Source organism: Lithobates pipiens, unplaced genomic scaffold (genome assembly GCF_037356315.1).
Source record: "Lithobates pipiens isolate NorthernLeopardFrog02 unplaced genomic scaffold, aLitPip1_a1.2 Scaffold_19, whole genome shotgun sequence".
NCBI classification, from domain to species: Eukaryota; Metazoa; Chordata; class Amphibia; order Anura; family Ranidae; genus Lithobates; species Lithobates pipiens.
This window is the reverse complement of record NW_027507764.1, coordinates 362,313,802-362,339,309: the sequence shown is the minus strand read 5'-3', so window position 1 is coordinate 362,339,309 and position 25,508 is coordinate 362,313,802. Positions and strand designations below refer to the sequence as shown.

General features: G+C 45.1%; 1 protein-coding gene and 1 long non-coding RNA gene across 10 annotated transcripts in view; one reads left to right on the top strand and one right to left on the bottom strand.

Annotated features, from left to right (window-relative positions):
• LOC143996929 (uncharacterized) overlaps window positions 1–9,291 on the bottom strand; it is a 31,544-nt gene extending 22,253 nt beyond the window's left edge. The window contains exon 1 of the long non-coding RNA XR_013277613.1: window positions 9,152–9,291. This is a non-coding gene — a long non-coding RNA (uncharacterized LOC143996929). The remainder of the gene's footprint in view (window positions 1–9,151) is intronic.
• KIF13A (kinesin family member 13A) overlaps window positions 9,187–25,508 on the top strand; it is a 292,610-nt gene continuing 276,288 nt past the window's right edge. For all 9 annotated transcript variants that reach the window (XM_077492249.1, XM_077492248.1, XM_077492247.1 and 6 more), the window contains exons 1-2: window positions 9,187–9,332; window positions 13,916–14,009. In XM_077492249.1, the coding sequence (XP_077348375.1) occupies window positions 9,278–9,332; window positions 13,916–14,009 (149 nt within the window). In that variant the 5' untranslated portion in view covers window positions 9,187–9,277. The remainder of the gene's footprint in view (window positions 9,333–13,915; window positions 14,010–25,508) is intronic.

The following is a 25,508-nucleotide window of genomic DNA, read 5'->3' as shown; positions in this document are numbered from 1 at the left end:
CCCTATACTGCAGCAGTCCTTCATTGGTATAGGGACTGACGTACAGTCTGCTAATCACTAACACACAACCTGCTTGTTCCACAAAAGTTCTTATAAGGACTGGTAACTTGGTATAGGGTGCTACGGTACATAGGCTTGAGTGCGGTACAGTCTGCTGTTCTGTAAGGACCGCTATCGGTCCACAATAGATAGGGTTGACGTGCACCACTGCTGACCGCTGCCCTATACTGCAGCAGTCCTTCAGCGGTATAGGGACTGACGTACAGTCTGCTAAACACTAATACACAACCTGCTTGGTCCACAAAAGTTCTTATAAGGACTGGTAACTTGGTATAGGGTGCTACGGTACATAGGCTTGAGTGCGGTACAGTCTGCTGTTCTGTAAGGACCGCTATCGGTCCACAATAGATAGGGTTGACGTGCACCACTGCTGACCGCTGCCCTATACTGCAGCAGTCCTTCAGCGGTATAGGGACTGACGCACAGTCTGCTAAACACTAACACACAACCTGCTTGGTCCACAAAAGTTTTTATAAGGACTGGTAACTTGGTATAGGGTGCTACGGTACATAGGCCTGAGTGCGTTACAGTCTGCTGTTCTGTAAGGACCGCTATCGGTCCACAATACATAGGGTTGCCGTGCACTACTGCTGACCGCTGCCCTATACTGCAGCAGTCCTTCATTGGTATAGGGACTGACGTACAGTCTGCTAATCACTAACACACAACCTGCTTGGTCCACAAAAGTTCTTATAAGGACTGGTAACTTGGTATAGGGTGCTACGGTACATAGGCCTGAGTGCGTTACAGTCTGCTGTTCTGTAAGGACCGCTATCGGTCCACAATACATAGGGTTGCCGTGCACTACTGCTGACCGCTGCCCTATACTGCAGCAGTCCTTCAGCGGTATAGGGACTGACGCACAGTCTGCTAAACACTAACACACAACCTGCTTGGTCCACAAAAGTTCTTATAAGGACTGGTAACTTGGTATAGGGTGCTACGGTACATAGGCTTGAGTGCGGTACAGTCTGCTGTTCTGTAAGGACCGCTATCGGTCCACAATAGATAGGGTTGACGTGCACCACTGCTGACCGCTGCCCTATACTGCAGCAGTCCTTCAGCGGTATAGGGACTGACGTACAGTCTGCTAAACACTAATACACAACCTGCTTGGTCCACAAAAGTTCTTATAAGGACTGGTAACTTGGTATAGGGTGCTACGGTACATAGGCTTGAGTGCGGTACAGTCTGCTGTTCTGTAAGGACCGCTATAGGTCCACAATAGATAGGGTTGACGTGCACCACTGCTGACCGCTCACCTATACTGCAGCAGTCCTTCAGCGGTATAGGGACTAAGAGTTTTGTCACAGGGTCATTTAAAAAATGACATGCAGAGGAAGAGGCAGGCCCTTCCGCAGGGGTGGTAGGGGTAGGGCAGGAGCAACAGGCTTGAGCCAAAGTGGGAAGTTGCAGAAGGTGCGTTCAATTACTTTAAAGGATGCACCAGACTTGGTTGAGTGGCTCGCTCAGCCTTACTCTTCTGCACCCTCCTCATCCTCTCGATCTGCACCCTCTTCTTCACTCTCTGCTATGTGCACCCCCAAAGACACTACCACCAACAACACGACCACCACCACCACCACCACATACCTTCCGCTTGAGTCACTGGAATTATTTTCCGATCCATATCAAGAGGACATTTCTGATGCGCAGCCACTCTTGGTATTGGATCAGGAAGAGGAGGTAGCAACAAGCGCTACTCAGCAGTCTGACGCCAGTACCCAGATCAGCCCAAGGAGGAGGTTGGTCCCCGGTGTTGCTGCCTACTCTACTTATAGCGGTGGGGAAGGTGACGTTGATGATGACGTGTCTAGTGATGTCACGTGGGTGCCCACAAGAGAGGAAGAGGAGGGGAGTTCAGAGGGAGATATGGACCAGCAGATAGGGAGGAGAAGCAGCAATGACTTACATTGCACAGCAGGGACAAAGCAGACTGCAAATGTATCAGGAGCGAGTCATCGACCATGTACGGTCACATCTGGCGCTCCCAGGACACCGGCACATGGCTCCGCAGTGTGGGCTTTTTTTAACGTGTCCGCTGCTGACAATAGCGTTGCCATCTGCAATCTTTGCAGTCAACGCGTTAGTCGCGGTAAGCCCAATACTCACCTAGGGACGACCGCCTTAAGAAGGCACATGAGCAGCCATCACCGAGCCCAGTGGGAGCAACGGAACACACAAAGCCACACTGCAGGCTCTCACCGTCCAGCCTCGTCTTCTACTTCTCCTTCTCCTCTCTCCTCACAATTGTCCTCCACTCCACCTTCCATCACGCCAAGCTCACATTTTTCTGCAAAAAGGCAGGCTTCCGTGGGCCTAATGTTTGAGCGTAAAAAAATGATGACGCCGGATAACCCTCTTGCCCAACGGTTGGCGGCTGGCTTGTCAGAACTCATAGCCCGCCAACTACTGCCATATAAACTGGTGGACTCGGAGGCCTTTCGCAAATTTGTGGCCATTGGAACACCACAATGGAAGGTCCCAGGAAGGAAGTATTTCTCAGAGAAGGGCATCCCAGAGCTATATGGCCATGTTCAGCGGCAAGTGAATGTATCTCTGGCACACAGTGTCGGTGCCAAGATACATCTGACCACAGACACGTGGTCTAGCAAACACGGGCAGGGAAGGTATATCAGTTTTACTGCCCACTGGGTGAACCTTCTGACGGCCGTCAAGCATGTAACCCGTGGCACCCGTGTAGATTTGGTTTTACCGCCACGGATTGCATGCAGGCCTGACTCTTCTTCTCCTCCTCCTACTCCATCCTCCTCCCTCTCCTCCTCAGCTGCCTCCTCCTTTTCCGCTGCTAGCGTCTCTTCCACTGCACCGCCCAAGCTCCCCAGAACCTATTCCACATGCCAGGTGAGACGTTGCCATGCCGTGCTGCGTCTGTTGTGCCTGGAAGCAAAGAGCCACACTGGCCCGGCACTCCTTTCAGCTTTGCGTTCACAGGCAGATGAGTGGCTAACACCGCTCAATTTGACAGTTGGTAAAGTGGTGTGTGACAACGGTGCCAATCTGCTTAGCGCATTGAAACAGGGCAAAATCACGCACGTGCCGTGCATGGCACACGTCTTAAACTTGGTCGTGCAGCGATTCCTTGTCAAATACCCTGGGGTCCAGGACATCTTGCGGCAGGCAAGGAAAATCTCGGCCCATTTCAGAAGATCTTACACGGCCATGGCTCGCCTTGCTGACATTCAGCGGCGACACCATCTGCCGGTCAGACGTCTTATTTGCGATTGCCCGACGCGATGGAACTCAACCTTCTATATGCTTGATAGGCTGCTCCAGCAGAAACGTGCAGTTAACGTCTACCTGTATGAACTCTGCGAAAGAAACGGTTCTGGGGAGCTGGGTTTTTTTTCACCGCGCCAGTGGCTGCTCATGCGCGACACATGCAGACTTCTGCGGCCATTTGAGGAGATCACCAAACTGGTCAGTCGCAGCCATGGCGCCATCAGTGACATGGTACCTTATGCCTTCTTTCTGGAGCGTGCATTGCGTCGTGTCATTGATCAGGCTGTGGAGGAGCAGGAGCGGGAAGATGAGGAAGTCGCAATGCTGGATGAATTCCCAGGGGGGGCTACTCTATCTGAGACAAGTCAACAACAGGAGTCTGATGAGGAGTCAGAGGAGGATGGTGCCGGGGCGGATGAGCAGGAGCAAGAAGAGCATGCTTTAAACCTTTCTGGGATCCCTGTTGTGCGAGGATGGGGAGAGGAGAATGAAGAGGACGACATTATCCTGGATGATGAGCAGGAGCCAGGCCACCACACCGCTTCCACTTTAGTGCAAATGGGGGCCTTCATGCTCCAGTGTTTTAATAGGGACCCCCGTATAAAAAGCATGAGGGTCAAGGACCAGTACTGGGTGGCAACGTACTTAGACCCCCGGTACAAACACAAAATGGCGGAAATGTTACCGCCGTCGCAGAGGGCTGTCAGAATGCAGCACTTCCAGGCCTTGCTTCGAGAAATGCTGCATTCTGCTTTTGCGTGCGCTGGCAGAGGAGCAATTCCCACTCCCAGAGAAGGATTTGCGGGTACCAATCCAACAGCGCCTGCAAGAAGAGGCCGGTTTGAAGATGTGTTGGTGACTTCGGATATGAGGTCATTCTTTCAGCCGACCCATCGACAGGTGTCATCCGGATCCAGCATCAGGGAACGCCTAGACCGTCAGGTGTCCGACTACATTGGGTTAACGGCCGATGTGGACGCTCTGAGGAGTGATGAACCCCTAGACTACTGGGTGGGCAGGCTTGACCTCTGGCCAGAGCTTGCCCAATTTGCAATCGAACTGTTGGCTTGCCCCTCATCCAGTGTCCTGTCCGAAAGGACGTTCAGCGCAGCAGGGGGGATTGTGACCGATAAGCGTACTCGCCTAGCTCACCACAGTGTTAACTACCTCACATTTCTAAAAATGAATGAGGCATGGATCTCGGAGGAATTCAACACATGTGATCAGTAGACCATGTATATGTCTATAAACAATTTTTGGAATCAAGCACACAGACCTTCTTAATTCATTTGGCTCACTTCCCTGACCCAAAAAAGCACACCGTACTATATGCCCCTACCCTCCTCTTTGAAGAGGTTGAGCGGTGTCATATTTCTACTGGGGCTGCTTATTATGAGGGGTTCCCACCATCCCTGTGCTGTGCTGACTTCCTCCTGGGTGTTCTTATTATGAGGGGCTCCCACCATCCCTGTGCTGTGCTGACTTCCTCCTGGGGGTTCTTATTATGAGGGGATCACACCATCCCTGTGCTGTGCTGACTTCCTCCTGGGGCTGCTTACGGTGCTGCTGTCAGCGCTGTATGTCACGGAGCTGCTGTCAGCGCTGTATGTCACGGAGCTGCTGTCAGCGCTGTATGTCACGGAGCTGCTGTCAGCGCTGTATGTCACGGAGCTGCTGTCAGCGCTGTATGTCACGGAGCTGCTGTCAGCGCTGTATGTCACGGAGCTGCTGTCAGCGCTGTATGTCACGGAGCTGCTGTCAGCGCTGTATGTCACGGAGCTGCTGTCAGCGCTGTATGTCACGGAGCTGCTGTCAGCGCTGTATGTCACGGAGCTGCTGTCAGCGCTGTATGTCACGGTGCTGCTGTCAGCGCTGTATGTCACGGAGCTGCTGTCAGCGCTGTATGTCACGGAGCTGCTGTCAGTGCTGTATGTCACGGAGCTGCTGTCAGCGCTGTATGTCACGGAGCTGCTGTCAGCGCTGTATGTCACGGAGCTGCTGTCAGCGCTGTATGTCACGGTGCTGCTGTCAGCGCTGTATGTCACGGAGCTGCTGTCAGCGCTGTATGTCACGGAGCTGCTGTCAGCGCTGTATGTCACGGAGCTGCTGTCAGCGCTGTATGTCACGGAGCTGCTGTCAGCGCTGTATGTCACGGAGCTGCTGTCAGCGCTGTATGTCACGGTGCTGATGTCAGTGCTCTGTATTACGGTGCTGCTGTCAGTGCTCTGTATCTCCTGCACCCTCTTGTTTGCCTACCCTGGTCCCTGACCTTCCCTCTCCTCCATTGCCTTCATTAGCTCCATAGTCCTGAATTGTCAGAACAATTTCCCAAATAAAAAAAAAATGCTTGTAGTTATCGATCCCAAATTCACCTCATACATGTATTATGCTATTGTCCAGGTGGTGGGACTACGTGCTACCCCCTAATAATTACCCCGTGGCCGCAAATTCGACCTAAAGGTTTGCGAAATTCGCCTCCCATTGAAGTCAATGGAGCCCGCGGCGAACGGTCGTTTTCGCGAACGTTTGTGTCCGTTCGCGTTTCGCGTTCGCGAAACGTCCCGTCGGAAGTTCGTCCATCACTATTTATGAAGAAAAAATTACTAATCTGCAAAATTTTATAACAGAAACAAAGAAAAATTCATTTTTTCGCAGAATTTCCGGTCTTTTTTCTTTTATAGCACAAAAAATAAAAAAACTGAGAGGTGATTAAATACCACCAAAAGAAAGCTCTATTTGTGTGAAAAAAAAGGACAAACATTTCATATAGGTCCAGTGTTGCATGACTGAGTAATTGTCATTCAAAATGTGAGAGCACCAAAAGCTGAAAATTGGTCTGGTTATTAAGGGTGTTTAAGTGCCCAGTGGTCAAGTGGTTAATAATAGAGCTTGCAGTCAGTAGTGTTAGGAGATAGTGCGTGCTGTCTGCGTGCTCTGTACCCAGTACATACCGCTATAATATAGGGCAGGCCCCTACTTTCAAACATCCAACTTACAAACATCTCCTACTTGCAAACGGAAGGAGACAGCAGCAAGTGAGATGAAAAAAGACGGATGACAAAACAAATTATACAGGGGTGATAACCCTTCCCTATGTTTTCCAAAAAGCTTAAAAATAGTTTTTTTGACTGGAGCTACACTTTAAAAATGTACCAGTTGAAAATTACAAACAGATTCAACTTAACACAACAAACCTACACAGTCCCTGTCTTGTTTGCACCGCCTGTATACTGCTGTTCTGAGTATATAGGGCCTGGGGGCCACACGCATTTCCTTTTTTTAATATGGGTACAGGGTTCCCCTTAATATGCGTACAAGACCCAAATAGGCTGGTAATGGGCAGGGAGGGCTACCCATGCCATTTTTCTCAATGATTTTCAACCATATTGCAGGAACCAGATATAACATTAAAACCGCAAGCAGTTTTAAATGGTGTTATTTCCGTTAAATGTCATTTTGTGCAGGGACTGTTCTAAACACGGGAAACACGTGGCATTTCACAGGCATACTACAGACACCCCCCAGGCACCATATTTAAAGTAATATTTCACTTTTTTTTTCTCACTTTAATCGTCATTAAAATCAGTGCTCCTCTGCCAAAACGGCCGTTTTTAAAACTTTTTTTTGCATTGACCCATGTCCCCTGAGGCAGGAGTCAGGTCCCCAAACCCTTTTTAGGACACTATCTTGCATATTAGCCGTTAAAATTAGCACTTTCCATTTCGAACGTTCGAGTCCCATAGACTTCAATGGGGTTCTAACGTTCGTAACGAACGCGGGGGCCGTTCGCAAGTTCTGGTGCGAACCGAACCGGGGGGTGTTCGGCTCATCCCTAGATGGGAATGAGGGACACCTACCAGCAACAAATAGTATTTGGACTATACCGGTACTTTTTATATAAAAAAAGCAAAAAGGAAATTAATAATATTTACTAATGTTTAATAAATACAAAAAGAGAAAAAAAGGACAATACACAAAACATCATTTATGATTACATAACATGACAACATATTATGATTTTAATAACGATGTTTTGTGTATTGTGCTTTTTTTTTCTCTTTTTGTATTTATTAAACATTAGTCAATTTTATTCATTTCCTTTTTGCTTTTTTTTTTTTATATAAAAAGTACCGGTATAGTCCAAATAATATTTGTTGGTTTGGGTTGGTTATAGGAGGTTAGTGTGAACGGCTAGCCCAACACCCCCATACCAAACTTTTTGAACCTTCCTGCCCAAGCCAATTTTCAGCTTTCAGCACTGTCGCAATTTGAATGACAATTGCGCAGTCATACAACACTGTACCCAAACACATTTTTTATCATTTTGTTCCCACAAATAGAGCTTTATTTTGGTGGTATTTGATCACCTCTGCGATTTTTATTTATTTATTTCAAATAAAAAAAAAGACCGAAAAGTTTGATAAAAAATATATGTTTTCTTTGTTTCTGTTACTTCTTTTGTAAATAAGTACATTTTCTTCTTCAATGATGGGCACTGATATGGCTGCACTGACGGGCACTGATAAAACAGCACTGATGGGCACCGATGAGGTGGCAATGACAGGTGGCACTGGTATGCAGCACTGATGGGCACTCATAGGCGGCACTGATGGGTACTTATGGGTGGCACTGATGACACTGATGGGTGGCATTGCTAGGCATCCCTGTTTTGTAATGTGCCACAGAGGTGCCAGTCAGTGCCTATTTGTGGGCACTGATTGGCATATTTTTTCACATGTGGATGGCCATGGAAGATGTACCTGGCCATCCACATGTTGGGGGCTTCCCTGGTGGTCTAGTGTGGGCATCTGAGGGGGGGAGGCTGCACTGATAAACAATCAGCATGGACCCCCCCCCCCATCAGGAGAGCCGTCGATTGGCTCTCCTCTACTCGCGTCTGTCAGACACGAGTGAGGAAAAGCTGATCGACGGCACTTCCCATTTACATCGTGATCAGCCGTGATTGGACACGGCTAACCACGTGGTAAAAAGCCTCCGCTGGAGGCTCTTTACTGAGATCGGTATAGCGGTGTGTCAGACTGACACACCGCGCCACCGATCGCTGAGATGCGCGCCCCCGCGGCGGCTGTTATCCTGAAGGATGCCATATGACGCCCAGTCAGGATAACTGAACCACCGCCCGGCCGTCGTTCTGCTATAGGCCGGGCAGGAGGTGGTTAAAAGGAGAATTAACCCAAGAAAAAAAAAGGTAAATTAAATTCACAAGGGCTTTTTTTTTGTTACCACTAGTATCCCTTTATATTGGCTTTTAAAATGTACAAATGCAGCGAATTAGAATTTGGATGAAAGGTTTAGCGCTGGGAAACACTTTTTTAAAGATAAAAAGTGCATTTTATATACATCTATATGGATCAGACGAAAATGAGGGACAAATGAGGGGGGCAGAGGGACATTGCTCCAAATCAGGGACAGACCCTCCAAATCAGGGACAGTTGGGAGCTATTGTTGTTCTGGAAATCAGAAGTTGGATCAATAAAAAAAAAAAAAAAAAAAAAAAAAAGAGATAAATGAAGTTGAGGATGCTGCATGGTATCCCGTTGTAGGGAAGTAGCGTCCTGGCAGTGCCATGGCACAGGTGGGCAGAGTGTCCTGTAGGTGGCATCCTGTGTCCTCCTTGTAGGGATGGAGGGATCCCAGAAAAGGAGGAGGAGGTGGAGGAGGGAGGGGCGGCCTGGCAGAAGCAGCAGCCCAGCCATAGAACGGCTCCAGCCTGCACTGAGATGGAAATGGCGTCAGGATCAGGGCTGGGAGTCCTCTCCTCATTCTAGGACATAGAGGAGGGGGGAAGGGATCTGTGCTCCGGGCTCCCCCGGGATGGATCATCTACCTGATGGAGTGATCGTGCCCGATGTGACGATCTGTACGAAGACTTGATCGGATCGGAGACTGTGTGGCCCCCCGCGGTGGAGGGGGGTGCTCATCACCCAGGATCGCCCTGTGATCGGATGGTAAAATGTCGGATAGCAAGGTGAAAGTGGCCGTCAGAGTCCGGCCCATGAACCGGAGAGGTAATGAGCTTTTCTATGTGGGGGGAGGGGAGGGACCCCTTGTGTGCCGGGACAGGGGACCTGCCATGGCATGTCAGGGGTGAGGATGGGGACATTAGAGGGACATGTCCTCCTGGAGACAGCAGACATCACACAACTTCCCCAAAGTTATAGGGGGGGGGTTTGATGGGAAAACAAGTGTGAGCTTCCATGTCCCTGACCTCTGACCCCAACTCTTCCCCTTTAAATTAACCCTTAGCAGTTATCCAAATACTTATGCCTTGGACGTACCCTGACGTTAACCCCAAAATTTAATCCAGATCCCTCCTTTTAGCCTACATCTTTTAAATGATCCCTTAACGGTTATCATTTAAACCCGCTCTTTCCCTTTTAAATTAACCCTTAATTAACTTAAAGTAATACTTAAACTTAGTTAAATAGTTAAACGTAACCGAAATCCGCATTTAACCCTTAAAGTGATTGTACACACGCACATATCATGAATATGAAAGGTTGGGGGTAACAAGTGCTTTATTCAGACACGCAGCGTTTCACCTGTCCCTCCTCTTATCCTTACAATAGACATATGCTAGGATTTACCCCAACTCACCCTAACCATTACACCGGACTATTAGCAGTTAACGTAAATCTAACATTAACGCTTTCCCAAATCCTGACTATCAGGCTAGGTTCGCATTTCCACTTTCAACATATTTTTTCAGTGTGTCTCAATTTACTTTTTTTTTTTCCTCTAACAGGGACATACATTTTTAATGGGTTGCCATGCATTATGCAATTTTCATGTTGACCAATAAAAAGAACTATTTATGCTTGTAACTAGGGGCTGAAAACACATGCAGAACATTTCACACACGCGTTTTCATGACTCCTTATCCACTTCTATGGGCCTCAAAATGCATGATAGCAGACAAAAATAAATGGACCTGAGATATTTTCAAAACGCACTGCAGCGCAATTCCTACGTGAACAGACTCCAGCCCTAAAATTGTCTTTGATGACACATGAATTCATGTTTCCAAAGAAATTGTGTGAACACGGCCTGAATCATATTCCTTCTCTCAAACCCCTAACCCAGTGGTCTCCAAACTTCAGCCCCTTTGTTTGCCCTTATGCGGCCCTCAGGGCACTATTCCTCCCACTGACATCCATAGTGGGGAACCAGTCCTCTCACTGACACCCATAGTGGGGAACCAGTCCTCTCACTGACACCCATAGTGGGGAACCAGTCCTCTCACTGACACCCATAGTGGGGAACCAGTCCTCTCACTGACACCCATAGTGGGGAACCAGTCCTCTCACTGACAACAACATCTTTCTTCTTTCTTTTTTTTTTTGCACTGACACCAGCGATGGGACAGTATTCCTCCCACTGACACCATCAATTGGGCCTAATTGCTCCCACTGTTATAAACAATTGGGCTGTATTCCTCCCACTAATACCAATGATGGGGCACTATTCCTCCCCCTAATACCAATGATGGGACACTATTCCTCCCACTAATACCAATGATGAGACACTATTCCTCCCACTAATACCAATGATGGGACACTACTCCTCCCACTAATACCAGTGATGGGGCACAATGCCTCCCACTTATACCAGTAATGGGGCACTATTCCTCCCACTAATACCAATGATGAGACACTATTCCTCCCACTAATACCAATGATGGGACACTACTCCTCCCACTAATACCAGTGATGGGGCACAATGCCTCCCACTTATACCAGTAATGGGGCACTATTCCTCCCACTAATACCAATGATGGGGCACTATTCCTCCCACTTATACCAGTGATGGGGCACTATTCCTCCCACTTATACCAGTGATGGGGCACTATTCCTCCCACTTATACTAATCATGGGGCACTATACCTCTCACTAATACCAATGATGGGGCACTATGCCTCTCACTAATACCAATGATGGGACACTATGCCTCTCACTAATACCAATGATGGGGCACTATGCCTCTCACTAATACCAATGATGGGGCACTATGCCTCTCACTAATACCAATGATGGGACACTATGCCTCTCACTAATACCAATGATGGGGCACTATGCCTCTCACTAATACCAATGATGGGGCACTGTGCCTCCCACTAATACCAATGATGGGACACTATTCCTTCTTCTGCTGACTACAAGTACTATGTCATTGTTTTCACTCCCACTGACGCTGGAGAATTTTCTATTTCCACTGGCCAATCCTGCCCCCTTAAAGTGGAAGTAAACCCAGCCATAAAGCATTTTCATTTCCAACACTTGCCAGAATTCTAACACTCCCATCAGTTGTGCTTTCAACCAAACTGTCAAACCATCCAATGGCTGTTGTCATAACGGATCACATGTGCAGCATCATGGCAGTTGTAGATTAAACAGAGGCAAAGATGGCAGCTTCCTTGGGGGGGTGCTTACACTTTACAGTCTGAAGGACAGTAAACTGGCCCTTTGCTTAGAAAGTTTGGAGACCCCTGCCCTAACCCTTTACACTAATCATTACTTAACCCTTCACCTCCTCCCTAACACTGAATGAACCCCTGAAAATATAATCGGCTTAGAACATTTCAGTCCCTGTGCCAAGATTTTACAGCGCTGAGGTCACAGCACCAATTACAAATGTTCCTTAATGGTGATTCTGCTTTTCATTCCCAAGCAGGACAGCTTTGACACTGATAGGACGTCCCTAAACATCCCTTTCCTGTCCCTGATGTGACAGCCCAATGCTCGGCCCGTTTAGGACTACCAGACTGCTGTTGCATGCAGAGATTATCCAGCTGTGTGCCATGGGGTCAGTCTCTTGTCATTGGGAGGTGAGAAGGAAGACCGTGTGTGGGCTCCATCGGACTGTTTCTGTCAGAATATCTGACCGACAAAGTTTTAGAGCTGGGCTGTAAAATTTTCCGACAACATGATCCTATCAGACTTTGTCCGATCATTTATAGAGAATTCTGATCGGACAAAGTGCCACGCATGCTCAGATCAAATTCCTAGACCAAAGCTATTGACTACTAGCCTGAACGTAGTCCCGTTGTTACGAAATAACGTCATCACGTTCTGAACGATCAGATTTTCTGACAACTTTGTCCAAGCGTGTGTATGCAGCACCAGTTTCGGACAAAATCCGATGGATTTGGTTGTCGGAATGTCCGACCGTGTGTACAAGGGCTTAGACTTAGATAAATGGTGAGGGGTTAGAACCATTGTCACTTTTTATTGCTGTCTGTGTCTCTGTTAGGCTCCTTTCATTTTGTGGAGCAGCAGGGTGGTAAAAACAGGCTCTTGATCTGCCCCCAACCACCCACCTAAAAGTGGATATGGTGCCACTCAGGTGAATACACCTTGCCGTGGCTGTGGTTTGTGGCAAATTTAAGGCAATATGCCGAGTTTGACAGGTGGCGCCACTTGTCTAACTCTCCCATGCATCGCTTGGCTCACAGTTGAAAAGCGGTCTCACAATGCAAAATCCCCGCTTTAACAGTATCGCCTCTTGGATACTTTAAAAGTTCCTCTTGCCTTCCCCTGAAAAGTGATCCACTGCAGATAGCTCTTCAGGGGGGAAAGCAAGCACTACTATTAGCAGGAAAATGCTTTAAAGTGACATTAAAGTTTATTTTTTGTTTAAAAATAACAAACAAGTTATACTTACCTCCTCCGTACAGTTGGTTTTGCACAGAGCAGCCCAGATCCTCCTCTTCTCAGGTCCATCACCGTTGCTCCTGGCCCCTCCCTCTTGCTAAGTGCCCCTACAGCAAGCAGCTTGCTATGGGGGCACCCAAGCCATGCAGACACAAAGCCGTGGCTCGGCCCCGTCCCTTCTCACTCCTCATTGACTGACTTTGATTGACAGCAGCAGGAGCCAATGGTGCCCACAGCTGTGGCTCAGCCAATAAGGAGGAAGAGTATCGGACAGTCGAGGCTCTCTTCCGACATTACTGGATCGAGATGGGGCTCAGGTAAGTATGAGGGGGGCTGCTGCACTCTGAAGGTTTTTTATCCTAAAGCATAAAATGCATTAGGATAAAAAAACCTTCTGCCTTTAGAACCACTTTAACCCTGGTACACACAGGTCGAATATCGGCTGGTATTGGCCAGTTCAATAGAAACCGGCAGACATTCGGCCCGTGTGTACACCAGCCTGTCTGGCCAAATAGCTGGCTTCTGTCGAATGGGCATGCGGGAAAACTAGCATCTGTTCAGCATCCAATCAGCGCTGCCAGCCAATGACTTACAATGGAAGGTGCTTTTAGAAAAACTGCAACAAAGATGCAACATGCAGGACTTTTCAAAGCGCATCGCACCTGCAGTATGAGGAGTTCCATAGGATTTTTCATGCATTTTTCTTTTACTTTTTTTTTTTAATTCCAAAAGCGCATTAAAAACTGATCAGTGTAAAAGGGCCTCAATCCCGCACACTTCCTATTGAACCTACAGGATAGGAAATCAAGGGAAATCTTCCTATTGAGACACAGATGACAATAAAAGACCTAATCCATTCAAGCTTTAGGTATACTTTAACTGAATGCATGCATTGAAAGTGCTTTATTGCTAAAAACTTTTTTGAATTTTTTTTTATTTAGAACTGGATTTGAATACAAAATGCATTGTGGAGATGGAAGGGAATCAGACAATCCTGCAGCCTCCACCTGCAAACAGCAAACAAAGCGAGAACAGGTAAAACCTCTATGTTGTCAGAAGTGAGATGATGTGTTGCTTGAGGGCTTCCTGTGATGCGATCTTATCTGCTGCTATAGAGAGGAAGAAATAATTAGTGTGTCAGTGGCTTGTAGAATGATGAGGAGAAATTTTTTTTATTTACATGTGTTCATTTCTCTTTCTGTTGGGGTATGTGGTAACATAAGAAGAAGGCACACCAGCCTAGTGCATTACTGTATCACCTTTTAATTAATAAAAAATATATAAACCATTACACTCACAAAGAAGTAATAGGACAGGCATACCATAAAACAAATCTCCATCAGATAAGGCGCAGCCGCCATGTTTGTAGGAACAGGCCCTGTTCCTCAGAGCTCACAGGTGTAACATAAGCCAAATCACCACCAGATGCATCACTATCAGATAGGACACATCTCACACGTTTCAAGGGACAAGCCCTCTTCTTCAGTGCTCAAATGCATAACATAAAAACAAATCGCCACCAGACGCATCACCATCAGATAGGGCACCACTGATGCGTTTGGAGGCACAAGCCTTCTTCCTCAGAGCTCCACAGGCGTAATACAAAAGTAATCGCCACCAAATGCATCACCATCAGATAGGGCACATCCAATGTATTTTCGAGGGACAAGCCCTCTAGCTCTTTATCTCTCCTTTTGTGAGTTCAACAGTTTATATTTTTTTATTCACAAACAAGTTATACAGTAATGCACTAGGCTGCTGCGCCTTCTTTATATGTTTGTTTAAAGTCCTGGTTTTTCCTCAAATTGAAGAGGGCAGCAAGGCTCCAGTGCACAAATTGGTGGTTCGAGTTGGTGGCTACCTACAGTGTTCCATTTTGGGTTGTTCAAGGTGGAAGATTTCGCCATTTGGGCTTCTTGACAATTGGACTGACAGGAATTCTGCTAAACCTGTAGAGCTGACTTTTTACACATATACTTGTCCTGTTGATGTGGGTGTGTATGCGTATATGTGTGTGTGTAGCGCTGTCTTTTTGCACATATTGTATTGTATAGTGTGTGTGTGCATGTCAGTCATAGCGTTTTCAGTCACAACGTTTCAGTCACAGCATTTCAGTCATTGCGGATCTGCCTTAGCAGGTTCTGTCATAGCATTTTAATTTTTCAGTCATAGCGTTTTCAGTCACAGCGTGTCAGTCACAGTATGTGGGTGGATGTGTGTGTGTATGTATGTGTATATATTATATATAATCACACACACACACACACACACACAAAAGGGTTCTTCAAAAAGTTTCCACACTTTTATATATATATAAAATAGTGTTAAAAAATACAGTGTGGACATTTTTTGAAGACCATATACATATATACACAGTATTTATACATACACTAACTCTACCATAGTATAGGCAACCCTGGTACATTGATGGGAAAACACGTTTTATGAAGAAAAAAAAAAACATCTCATGCACATAGACGCATTTATCACAAGTTGCCACATTGGTTACACGAATGGGAGGCAGATTTCTAATGAGCGTTAACAACACTCTATGGAATTCAAGGACAGAGCGCTCTGTGCAGGTTTATTCAGAGGACACTCCATAGGACATCCCTGGCTCCACACCAATGCGTGCATTTTATGAATGGAATAGGAAATTTAGGAGCAGTGTGAAGTAAACATGGGTTTTTAACCTGCCTGCGCTCACTATGTGATTGGATTGCTGGCTCTGCCTCTGATAGATTGTGATCACATCCACAGTGACAATACAGGAAGCAAGAAATCTCCTGCGTCTACACACAGACAACAGTTCTATTCACACATTTTTAGCACAGCCAGACAATTTTTTATTTATTTTTTGTTTTATATAGACATTTAAATGGAAGCGCTTGAGAAATGCAAATAAATATGCATTTTTTCAAATGCTCCCAATAAAGTCTGTGGGACCAAAAATACATGATTCTGCCATAAAGCAGCTTGCATACTTTTTCGAGCTCTGAGCAACAAGTGATACAGCGCAAAGGTGTGATTGGGGGCTAAGAACAGCCTTCTAACTGTATTAAAAAAAAAAAAAGTTTTGTCTGGAGTTCTACTTTAACTCACACTTCTGCAGTTTGACATTGCAAGTACCTACCACAGCTAATGACAACTCATCTCTGACTACTGTAATCAAAAGTCTGGTTGTACTGTAATCAAAAGATGTCCTTGAGCTCTGTACCTTCTTTTTTAATAAGCACCTTTTGTCGTGTTTACAGAAAATAATAAGTAATAAAGAAGATAATTATAATATGATTTAAAGAAGAACTCCAGGAAGTGCTTTCCCATGTGCTATGGGAGGTATGTGCAATGCACCTAAGCTTGCCGTGGAGAAAATTTCAGCCGATTCCTGATGAACTGGCTCAAATTTAAGCTGTAGGTGGCCCTGTCAGCACCATCCCACCTGATATTCTTCAAATTGAAAATTAAAGGAGCTGGGCAAAAAATTGCCATCAGGACAGCAGCTGCGTTCAGTCAGATGCAGCCACTGTTCAAATATCCTGACAACTGCGGGTGCCAACTATCAGGATACAGTTATCAGCAGGGATAGCCAATTGATATCTGCTGGAAATCCTGGGCTAGGTTTACATAAATACAGGTGCAGAAAGGCATGTTAATGACACACATTCCCAAATCACAGGCAAAAGGCACTGCTTTTCAGCAGATGTGTGGGGTGCCATGAATTCTTAATGACATCCCATGCATCTGAATATGCTGCGCATTCAGGTGTGGGGTAATCGCATGAGGCAAAGGTACAATGCAATGTCTATGCGGCTGCAATTTTTCCTGCATTTTCCATAACTACAGCAGCCCATCCAAATGAGCGGGCTGCTGTGCCAGTACAAAATGGAACCGCACCAATTGCAGATTTGGCCAATTTTGCTGGGCAGAGAAATAAAATCCTTTTTGCTCCTACAAAGGTCACTGGGTCACTTCCTGGAGAACAATATTTTCCAATACTGCCTAGGTAATTTTAAAAGTGGATACCATTAGCTTTAAACCTGAGCTCTGGGCAAAACAGTTAAGACAATAATGTAACACTAAAGCAGCAGTAGAGTTGCAAATGTGTGTAATTTAATTTTATTGAGTCATTTTGTCAGAAAGTACTTAGTGAGTAATGTGCCCATTGCCCAGTATCAACTGTAGCCTGCCATCACTGTGAAGTTACTTAGGACCACCATGTTTTGCCCTTTGTTACCTATTAGTCTAGGTTCACACCTAACTGCTGAGGTGCATTGTGTTGAAGCACATGCATTTTTTTTTTGCTTCCTAATGTGAGCTCTGTTTAATCAAAGTGAATGGTATGACAATGCAACTTAGAGGCCCACAAAATGTACAAATACCTTTCTTCTGGGACACCTTACTGGAAGGTAAGCACAGGCACATGGCTGCACTAACCAATGAGTGCTTGCCATTGCAATCATTATGATGGATACTCACGCCAGACTCCATGTATTTCCAAATGACACCATAGTGAAACTCTTTCATTTCATTGTGGGCCACATTAGCAGTATGGTTGCCCTCAAAGGGCTGGTTGTATCTGCAGTGCGCTACACATAGAGTGCAGAGTTCAGGATTACGTTGCGCACAGAGTGCAGAGTAAAGGTGAAGCTTAAAATGCAGGATGCCGAAAACTGATAACTGGAAATGACGGTTTTTAAAAAATATTTATATTTTTATATCTAATTGTAATATATTCGATTTTATAATTAATATCATCAATTCAAATTAATAGGAATTTATTGTTGGCCACTATTGGCACCTTTAGTGCAAGAAAAGCTCAAGACAAATTATGCTACGCACAGAGCGCAGAGTTTGGGATTACGCTATGCACAGAGAGTGGAGTTGAGGATTTATGCTACTCACAGAGCGTGAATTTGAGGATTACTCTACGCACAGAGCGTGCGGTTGAGGATTACGCTACGCACAGAGCATGGAGTTGAGGATTACGTTATTCACAGAGTGCGGAGTTGAGGATTACGCTATGCACAGAGCGTGGAGTTGAGGATTACGCTACGCACAGAGCGCGGAGTTGAGGATTACGCTGCGCACAGAGCGCAGATTTGAGGATTACGCTACGCACTGAGTTGAGGATTACGCTACGCACTGAGTTGAGGATTACGCTACACACAGAGTTGAGGATTACGCTACACACAGAGTTGAGGAGCGCGTTGCGCACAGAGTGCAGGGTTCAGGAGTGCGGGGTTCAGGAGCGCATTGTACACAGTGTGCAGCTCTGAACCCCCCCCCCCAAGCTTCCTTGCATCTCTTTCTCCTACCTAGCCTGGCTCTAGTACCTTCCTGTGTAGGAGGCTCTGCCTCACCTTGCAGAGAGACCGCTGGAGAATCTGAGAGAATGCGTTGTGAATGCGCGTAGGGATCTGTTAGTTCTGGGAGCCGCTAAGAGCAAAGCTGTCCCAAATAAACACAGAAGGCTTATGTGTTTACAAGTGACACCAGGGAGCATGATCGGAGGGTGACAGTTGGAGGATTCTGGCTGCAAAACTGGGTGCGAGAGCCACATGACAAGGCCTGATGGGCCAGATTTGGCCCGTAGGCCTTGTGTTTGACATATGTGCCATTTAAACCATTCTCATATCGCTTCCTCACACACCCTGGTAGCCTCTGCTGATGCTGCCCTCTTTAGATTGGGAAATCATGAACAAGCGTATAGAGAGAACAAAAAGGCGGAAAGGTCTAGTGCATTACCAGATAAAACTTTGTTCAAAAAAAGTAATGAGTGCATACTCGCAAAAGCCAAAGGCTAGTACAGCTGTAAAGACCAGACCTAAGTGACAGGGAAGTCCTAGTAAGGTGCTATATCAAGACAAACCTGGCGTCACCTCGCCAGCTAACACTTTTCAAGAGACGAACCCTCTTCCTCAGAACAAAAGATGAGAAAAGCTATGATGGAGAAGGTTCGTCCCTTGAAACGTGTTAGCTGGTAAGTCTTGGTGACTCCAAAGACTGCCCTGTCACTTGGGCCTGGTCTTTACAGACATACTAGCCTTTGGTAATGCACTAGGCCTGTATGCCATTTTGTTCTCACTCCAGGGCTGGGTATCACGGCTTCTGTGTGCAGCGGAGTCCAGAGGGGTAAAGATGTTTGGTGTTAGTTTACCTTCTCATTTTTTGTGAAAGGGTGAGGTCACCCTTTAACATATATTCTAGTTTTAGCTGCCAGCAGAGTTCAAATCTTTGTTGAATCCCTTTCACCTTTTCCACTGTCACCGTTGCTCTTTGATCTGTATCCCTGCAACCTTTACTTTTCACAATGAAGCGGTCAGATGCTGCTAAATGTAGCGATTTCGCTTGTTCTTCATCCATCAATATTAGAGAGTCAGGTTGCAGGCCAGAGAAAGCTCTCTGTTGTGTGAATTACTGCATTCTGTCTGTTCCAAGAGCATTTCCTCCCACTAAGCAAGCCTAAGTAAATGAACACCAGACCTACATAAGCGCCTTCTAACAAACACAACTTAATAGTCATGTGTGGAAGAGATTGCGTCGGCCAATCTGTTATACACATCACAGTTTAGAAGTCGAATGCCTATTTCATTTTCTTACACATCTGCTAAGTGAGTGCATTACCAGCACCTGAGAAGGCCAACAGATAACTGTTAAATTCTTTTAAAATAAGAGCGTTGGCTGGCAGCCAAAATACCAGTGCACCAGACTGTAAAAATAGATCACTAGCAGAGACTGGGGACCCAAAGGATAGATATCATGTAGAATGATGACCTGTTTATGCATTGTTTTTATGCAAGAATCCCCCCCCCCCCCCCATCTCATACATGCTTGGTGTTCACAATGTAAAGCTGCTTTTATGTAGTATTGCAATAAACTTCTCTCCATTACCTTTCAATACCGTCTGTAGAAGTGTCTAGGATCAAAAGTTAATTATTTGTGTTCCTGAATATGTGCTGTCCATACAGCTCCTAGGATTGTAAAATCAAGCAGAGGTGGCCTAAGGCAGGCCATACATGGGTCGAATTTCGAAAGAATTTTTGTTCGAATTTCGCACCATTAGTGGGCTGCAGCAACAGCCGATTTTCGTGCGGCCATCAAATTTGAGTAATTGGACATGTTGGAAATGTTTTGAAAAATTAACAATTTTCTAATCAATGATGGGGGAATCGTGCGAGAAATGTAATCGAAAAAGAAATTCGCATGTGCAAGAAAAGAAAATTCCCAGAAAGAAAAGAAGATTTCTAGCCGCAAAAATTATTTTCTGTAGAAACATGAGGGGAAATTGAAGGCTTGGTTGGACGAATTTCGAAAACCAATGGTGGCATCATCGGATCACAAAACGCTCAAATTTTCTGACTTTCAAAAGAAATTTCTTTCGAAATTCAACCATGTATGGCCTGCCTTAGGCTGATATCAGGCGGGTGACTGCCACTAGTTATCCTGTCGCTGGGACTTTGTGGAAATTGCCAGTGTTGGAATTGCTAAGGGCTTGTATATATTTTTGTTGCCCACCAAAGATCATTCTGCAGTGGTGGTTGCCTCCTTGCTGCCTGTTTTTTTTTTTTTTCAATTTCTTTATTGATTTTCAGTATAACAAATATATAGCAAAAGATAAAAAACACTTCAAACACCATCACAATTTCCAGGTATTATTCCCCCCAAACCTGCGCTCCCCCCCCCTCTCCTTCCTCCCTCTCCTTCCTCTCCTCTCTCTTCTCGCCTTTTACTACTCAACGTCTGCTGTGTCTCCCAACCTCTCCCCCCTCATCTGCTCCCATCGTTTCTACATATATCCTTATCTCCCTAAACTCTGCAGACCTTACACTTGTTTTCAAAACCTTCCATTCCCTCTTCTCCACAGAACCTCAGATATTCCATGTTATAAATTTTGTTTATTTTCTTACACCAACTCCCCATCTTTGTCTCCTGCCACTTTGAGGTATTAGACATTTGGCTGCATTCATTAGATGGGGCACCAATGTTTTCAGGTATTATTTAGTTGGCATACTGACCCCATGAAACAAACACCTCCAAGGTTCCTCCGGTATCTCACTATTGGTGATCTTCTTGATTAACTGCAACACCTCTCTCCAATATTTTTAGATTTTTGGACACGTCCACCATATGTGGGCCATAGTTCCCACTGCACCGCGTCCCCACCAGCATACCTGTGAGACCTCCTTCTGACATTTATGTGCCTCATCAGGTGTTATATACCAGCGTGCTAGACTTTTGTAATTCATTTCTGTGGTGTTATTATCTATTGCTGTGGTATGTGTCATCTTAAGTATTTTGCCCACTTCTTGATCTTTTTCTTGCTTTCCCAGTTCCGCTTCCCACTTTACTATGAATGGCATTATTTCCAGCCCCTTCAGTCCCACAAGCATTTTATAGATCCTAGAAATCGCCCTCTTTGTGCCTACTGCAGTACATAGCCGCTCAAATGGCCGTAGATTCTCCTCAGATCTTACTGGTTGAGGCAATAATGTAACAAAACGCTTCAGCTAGGAGTTCCGCCATTCATCAATTTCCATTAAATCTTTTTTGTGTTTTGATTCCTGTAGCACGCTGCCTGTTTTACCCCTAAAAACCCACACCACCAAAAGGGGTAGAATTTGATGGATGGTACTGCCTGTTTAGTGTGACAGAGGAGATAAACTTTGCCACACCACTAGCATCGCAACCACAGCATATATACATCCTCACCCGCTGTCTCTGCAGCTTAAAGCAGAACACTTTAAATACTGTGTGCAGGGAAGATCAGCATCTGAACCCAGAGAAGGTGGAGGCTGATAGACTGGAGATGATATAAGGCATTAGGCCTCCTGCACACTGGATGTTAAAATAACGTTATAAAAACGCCAGTAGCTCTGCAGTGAGTTTTTCAACTTTTTTCAGCTTTTTTCAACGTTTTTGCAATAGCGTTTTTTAGCGTTTTTCCACGTTAGCGTTTTTAGCGTTTTTTTTTTTTTTTAAGAAAAAATATTTTTTTTATTCACTCGATCAAAAATGTTAAATGCTGGTGAGCGTCGTTTTTGAGCGTTTATCAATGTTTATCAGCGTTAGAGCGTTTTTACAGTTGAAAAACTTCTCTTAGAACCCACTGGTTTTTTTTTGTTTGTTTTTTTTTTTTTTTACTACTCAAAAATGGCACTGTCCAAAACTGCTGATAACAGCCTATGTGTGCATGGACACATGGGATAACATGATGGAGAGTTTAATGACTGTAGAAAAAAAAACATCTACTGCCAAAAACAGCTGCTGTAAAAATGTCCAAAAACTTCCAGTGTGCATGAGGCCTAAAAGTCAGCAGTTACAATATTTGTAGCTGCTGGCTTTTCATTTTTTATTTTTTATTTTTTGGGAGATTGGAACACCTCTTTAAGCAGTTGGGGAACTGTATAAACACGTCTCAGCCCCCCCCCCCCCCCAACTGCAATTGTAAATGAGGCCTAAGACCCTGTTCACATCTATCGACTGCAAATCATTGCATATTTAGTGAATTTTAAAAATCTGTTTTTTTTGCTGCACTTTTTTTTTTTTTTTGACCTGCACAATTCATTTGAATATGGGCTGCTCTTTGCTCCAGAAATATGCCAAAGTACTCAAGTAGTTTTTTGGAGCTGACTTTGATCATTTTTGGAAAGCACTATTTTGCATGCATTTTGTCGCTGTCAAAATCGTGCAATTCTGACAGCGCCTGGATGTGAACGGGGCCTAAGAGTCTGCCTGTTTGTCAGTATGGAATCGATCCTTCTGTAATTAAGGTAGTGAGATTTTGCTCCCATCATTAGCGTTCAAGATTTAGCGGTGTTTTGGCCAGCGATAGTGTGACCTCTTGCTGCAGAGGGAGCAATTCCATAGGGGCAGACAGGCAGCCGCTGGCAAATTCGCCCATCTGACATCAGCCTAAGTTATAAAATATAATTGATTTGTTAAAAGCTTCACAAAAGCGTTCTCACTTTTGAGATGACGTGTCACGTGATCATGTTTAAATGCAGGGCATAGGTTGACAAAGGTGAAGGATTTCATAAAAAATTTCCAGCCATACAGATGTCTTTTTTCAGAGCAAGGCAGACAATGAGAACAAGTATTGTGAGCACTAAGCCGAGCCTGGTTCATGGCATGTTTAGAAATATTGAAGTGATTGTTTTCTAGTAAGGTAAATATTACTGCTCCATTAAATAAATACGGGTTGCTTTCCGACTAAAGCAAGGTAATGGTGGCTGACAACTTTAAAACAAAGGGTTGTGTCTTAGCCTGGGGTCAGTTTAGTGCTGCTGCATAATCATTTGTTTTTCAGTGCCTTTGTAACATGTTTTTGATACGTTTTCACGCTTAGGCTTGGTTCACACTGCTGTGACTTGTCATGCGACTTGAGAGTTCAAAGTTGCATGAAAAGTCGCACCCCATTAACTGCAATGGAACTGTTCTATTTGGTGCAACTTAAGTTGCAGTGACGTAGAAAAAGGTTCCTGCTCTACTTTGGGCGACTTCATCATGTCTTGCATTGACTTCTGTTAATGAAGTTGCAAGCAAGCCGCAATGATGTCACGGCAGTGTGAACCCAGTCTCAGGGTAGATTTAGATGCGTGTCTGAGAGTCAGTTCACACTAGATGCAGTTCCGTTCAGTTCCGTTCGCTTTTTTTCTGCACTAACAATGCATGCACAGTGTTTTCTATGTATTCCAATGACTCTAGTTCACACCACGTAGTCAGTTTCTGGTCAGTTTCCGGTTGATTCTGGTGCAGAAACTGACCAGAAACTGACCGGAACTGAGTGTATTGGTGCAGAAAAAACAGAACTGCACAAAACTGCATGGAACTGCATCTGGTGTGAACTGGCGCTTAATCTTTCCTCTGAAGCCCGATCCACGCTCGGATATCGTTACGCGAGTGATGTAATGCCTCCTCACTCCCTGTTTTAACACTATTTTCCCCAACAAATGTGCTGCAACTGCATGCATTGCCTGTGGTTGTGCAGCTTTTTTGGCACTTCCCCATTGACTGGAATGTGTAGTGTTCGATGGGCTTGCCACCCGCCAATTTTTACAGGTCAGGTCAACTTTGTAAACATTCCCCGTCCGCTGCTTATTGCAGTTTAAGGGGGGAGGGGGGGGGTCGCAGTTGGAGGATGGCAATATTTGAGCTGTGTTTTTTCCACCCTCCAACTGCAAGTCTGAATGAGTCCTTTAAAAAGTGTGTGTGTGTTTTTTTAAGAGAGGACACAAACCCTGACAAAAAGTGCCAAAAATGTGCAAACAACTCATGTACTTGTGGTTTTCATGCACTCCCATTGAAGTTTATGCAGGCAAAAACACGGAATGCTGCACCAATAGAAGCACCTGCACCTTTTCAAAATTGCACTGCACCATGTTGCATTGATGTGAATGGGCTCCATAGAGAATGTTGGGCTTGCCGATGCGTTGTATTTCAGTGCGATGGCAGATGCAAGAGAAATCACACTAGTGTGAATGGGGCCACAGGTCCTTCTTTTTTAGTTGGCAAAAGTAGTAATTCTGCTCACTGCAGAAGTAGATTGAATGCTGGAAAATTATGAAAATTAGCCCCTACATGGCATAAGTTTAGAAATAATCGTAAATAATGGGCCTAGAATTATTGAACTCACTCTGGTGTGGGGGGGCGATGTCAATTGCATGTAGCATGTGTAGCTCAAAGTTTTCGTACACAGGCGATTTAATGTTTATATGTGCGTTTGTTGGGGTGGGCTAACTTTAATTTTGTTCACTTGTTTTCTTCAGTTTATTTTTTATCACATAAAGCAATGGTCTCCAAACTGTGGCCTGGGGGGCCTGATGCGGCCCTTTGCATGCTTTTATCCAGCCCACAGGGCACTATTTCATCCACCGGTACTAACAATGGGGCATAAATGACACACATGATATAACCAATGAATTCAACATGATTTGGTAATTCGTTAAAGATCTAATGAAACAAAAGGTCAACACAAAGTAAATCTTACAGTCCAATCAGCTGATTCATTTTGTGTTGGAGGTTGGATTACTAGTAAAGTGCATTCCTGCGAACTGAGTGAGAAGGGTGTTGTATTGTTTTTGAGCTGAGGAGAAGAGATATTGGGTGTTATTTACTAAAGGAAACTCCACTTTGCACTGAAAGTGCACTTGGAAGTAAAGTCGCTGTAGATCCGAGGGGGACATGCAAGGAAAATAAAAAAACAGCATTTTAGCTTGCACATGATTGGATGACAAAATCAGCAGAGCTTCCCCTCATTTCAGATCTACCCCTTAGATTTAGAGCGACTGCACTTCCAAGTGCACTTGCAGTGCAAAGTGGATTTTCCTTTTGTAAATAACCCCCATTGTCATTGTGTGTTAAAAGATTCAATAAACCAACGACTTTCCAAACTACGAATCATTATCACGCATATATATATACGTACATAAATATCGAATTTCAACCAATACGAACGAAATTATAGCGCATAACGAGTGAATTTCAGCATGATTTGAGATTCAGTATAATGAATATCGACACTACAGAAATAATGAA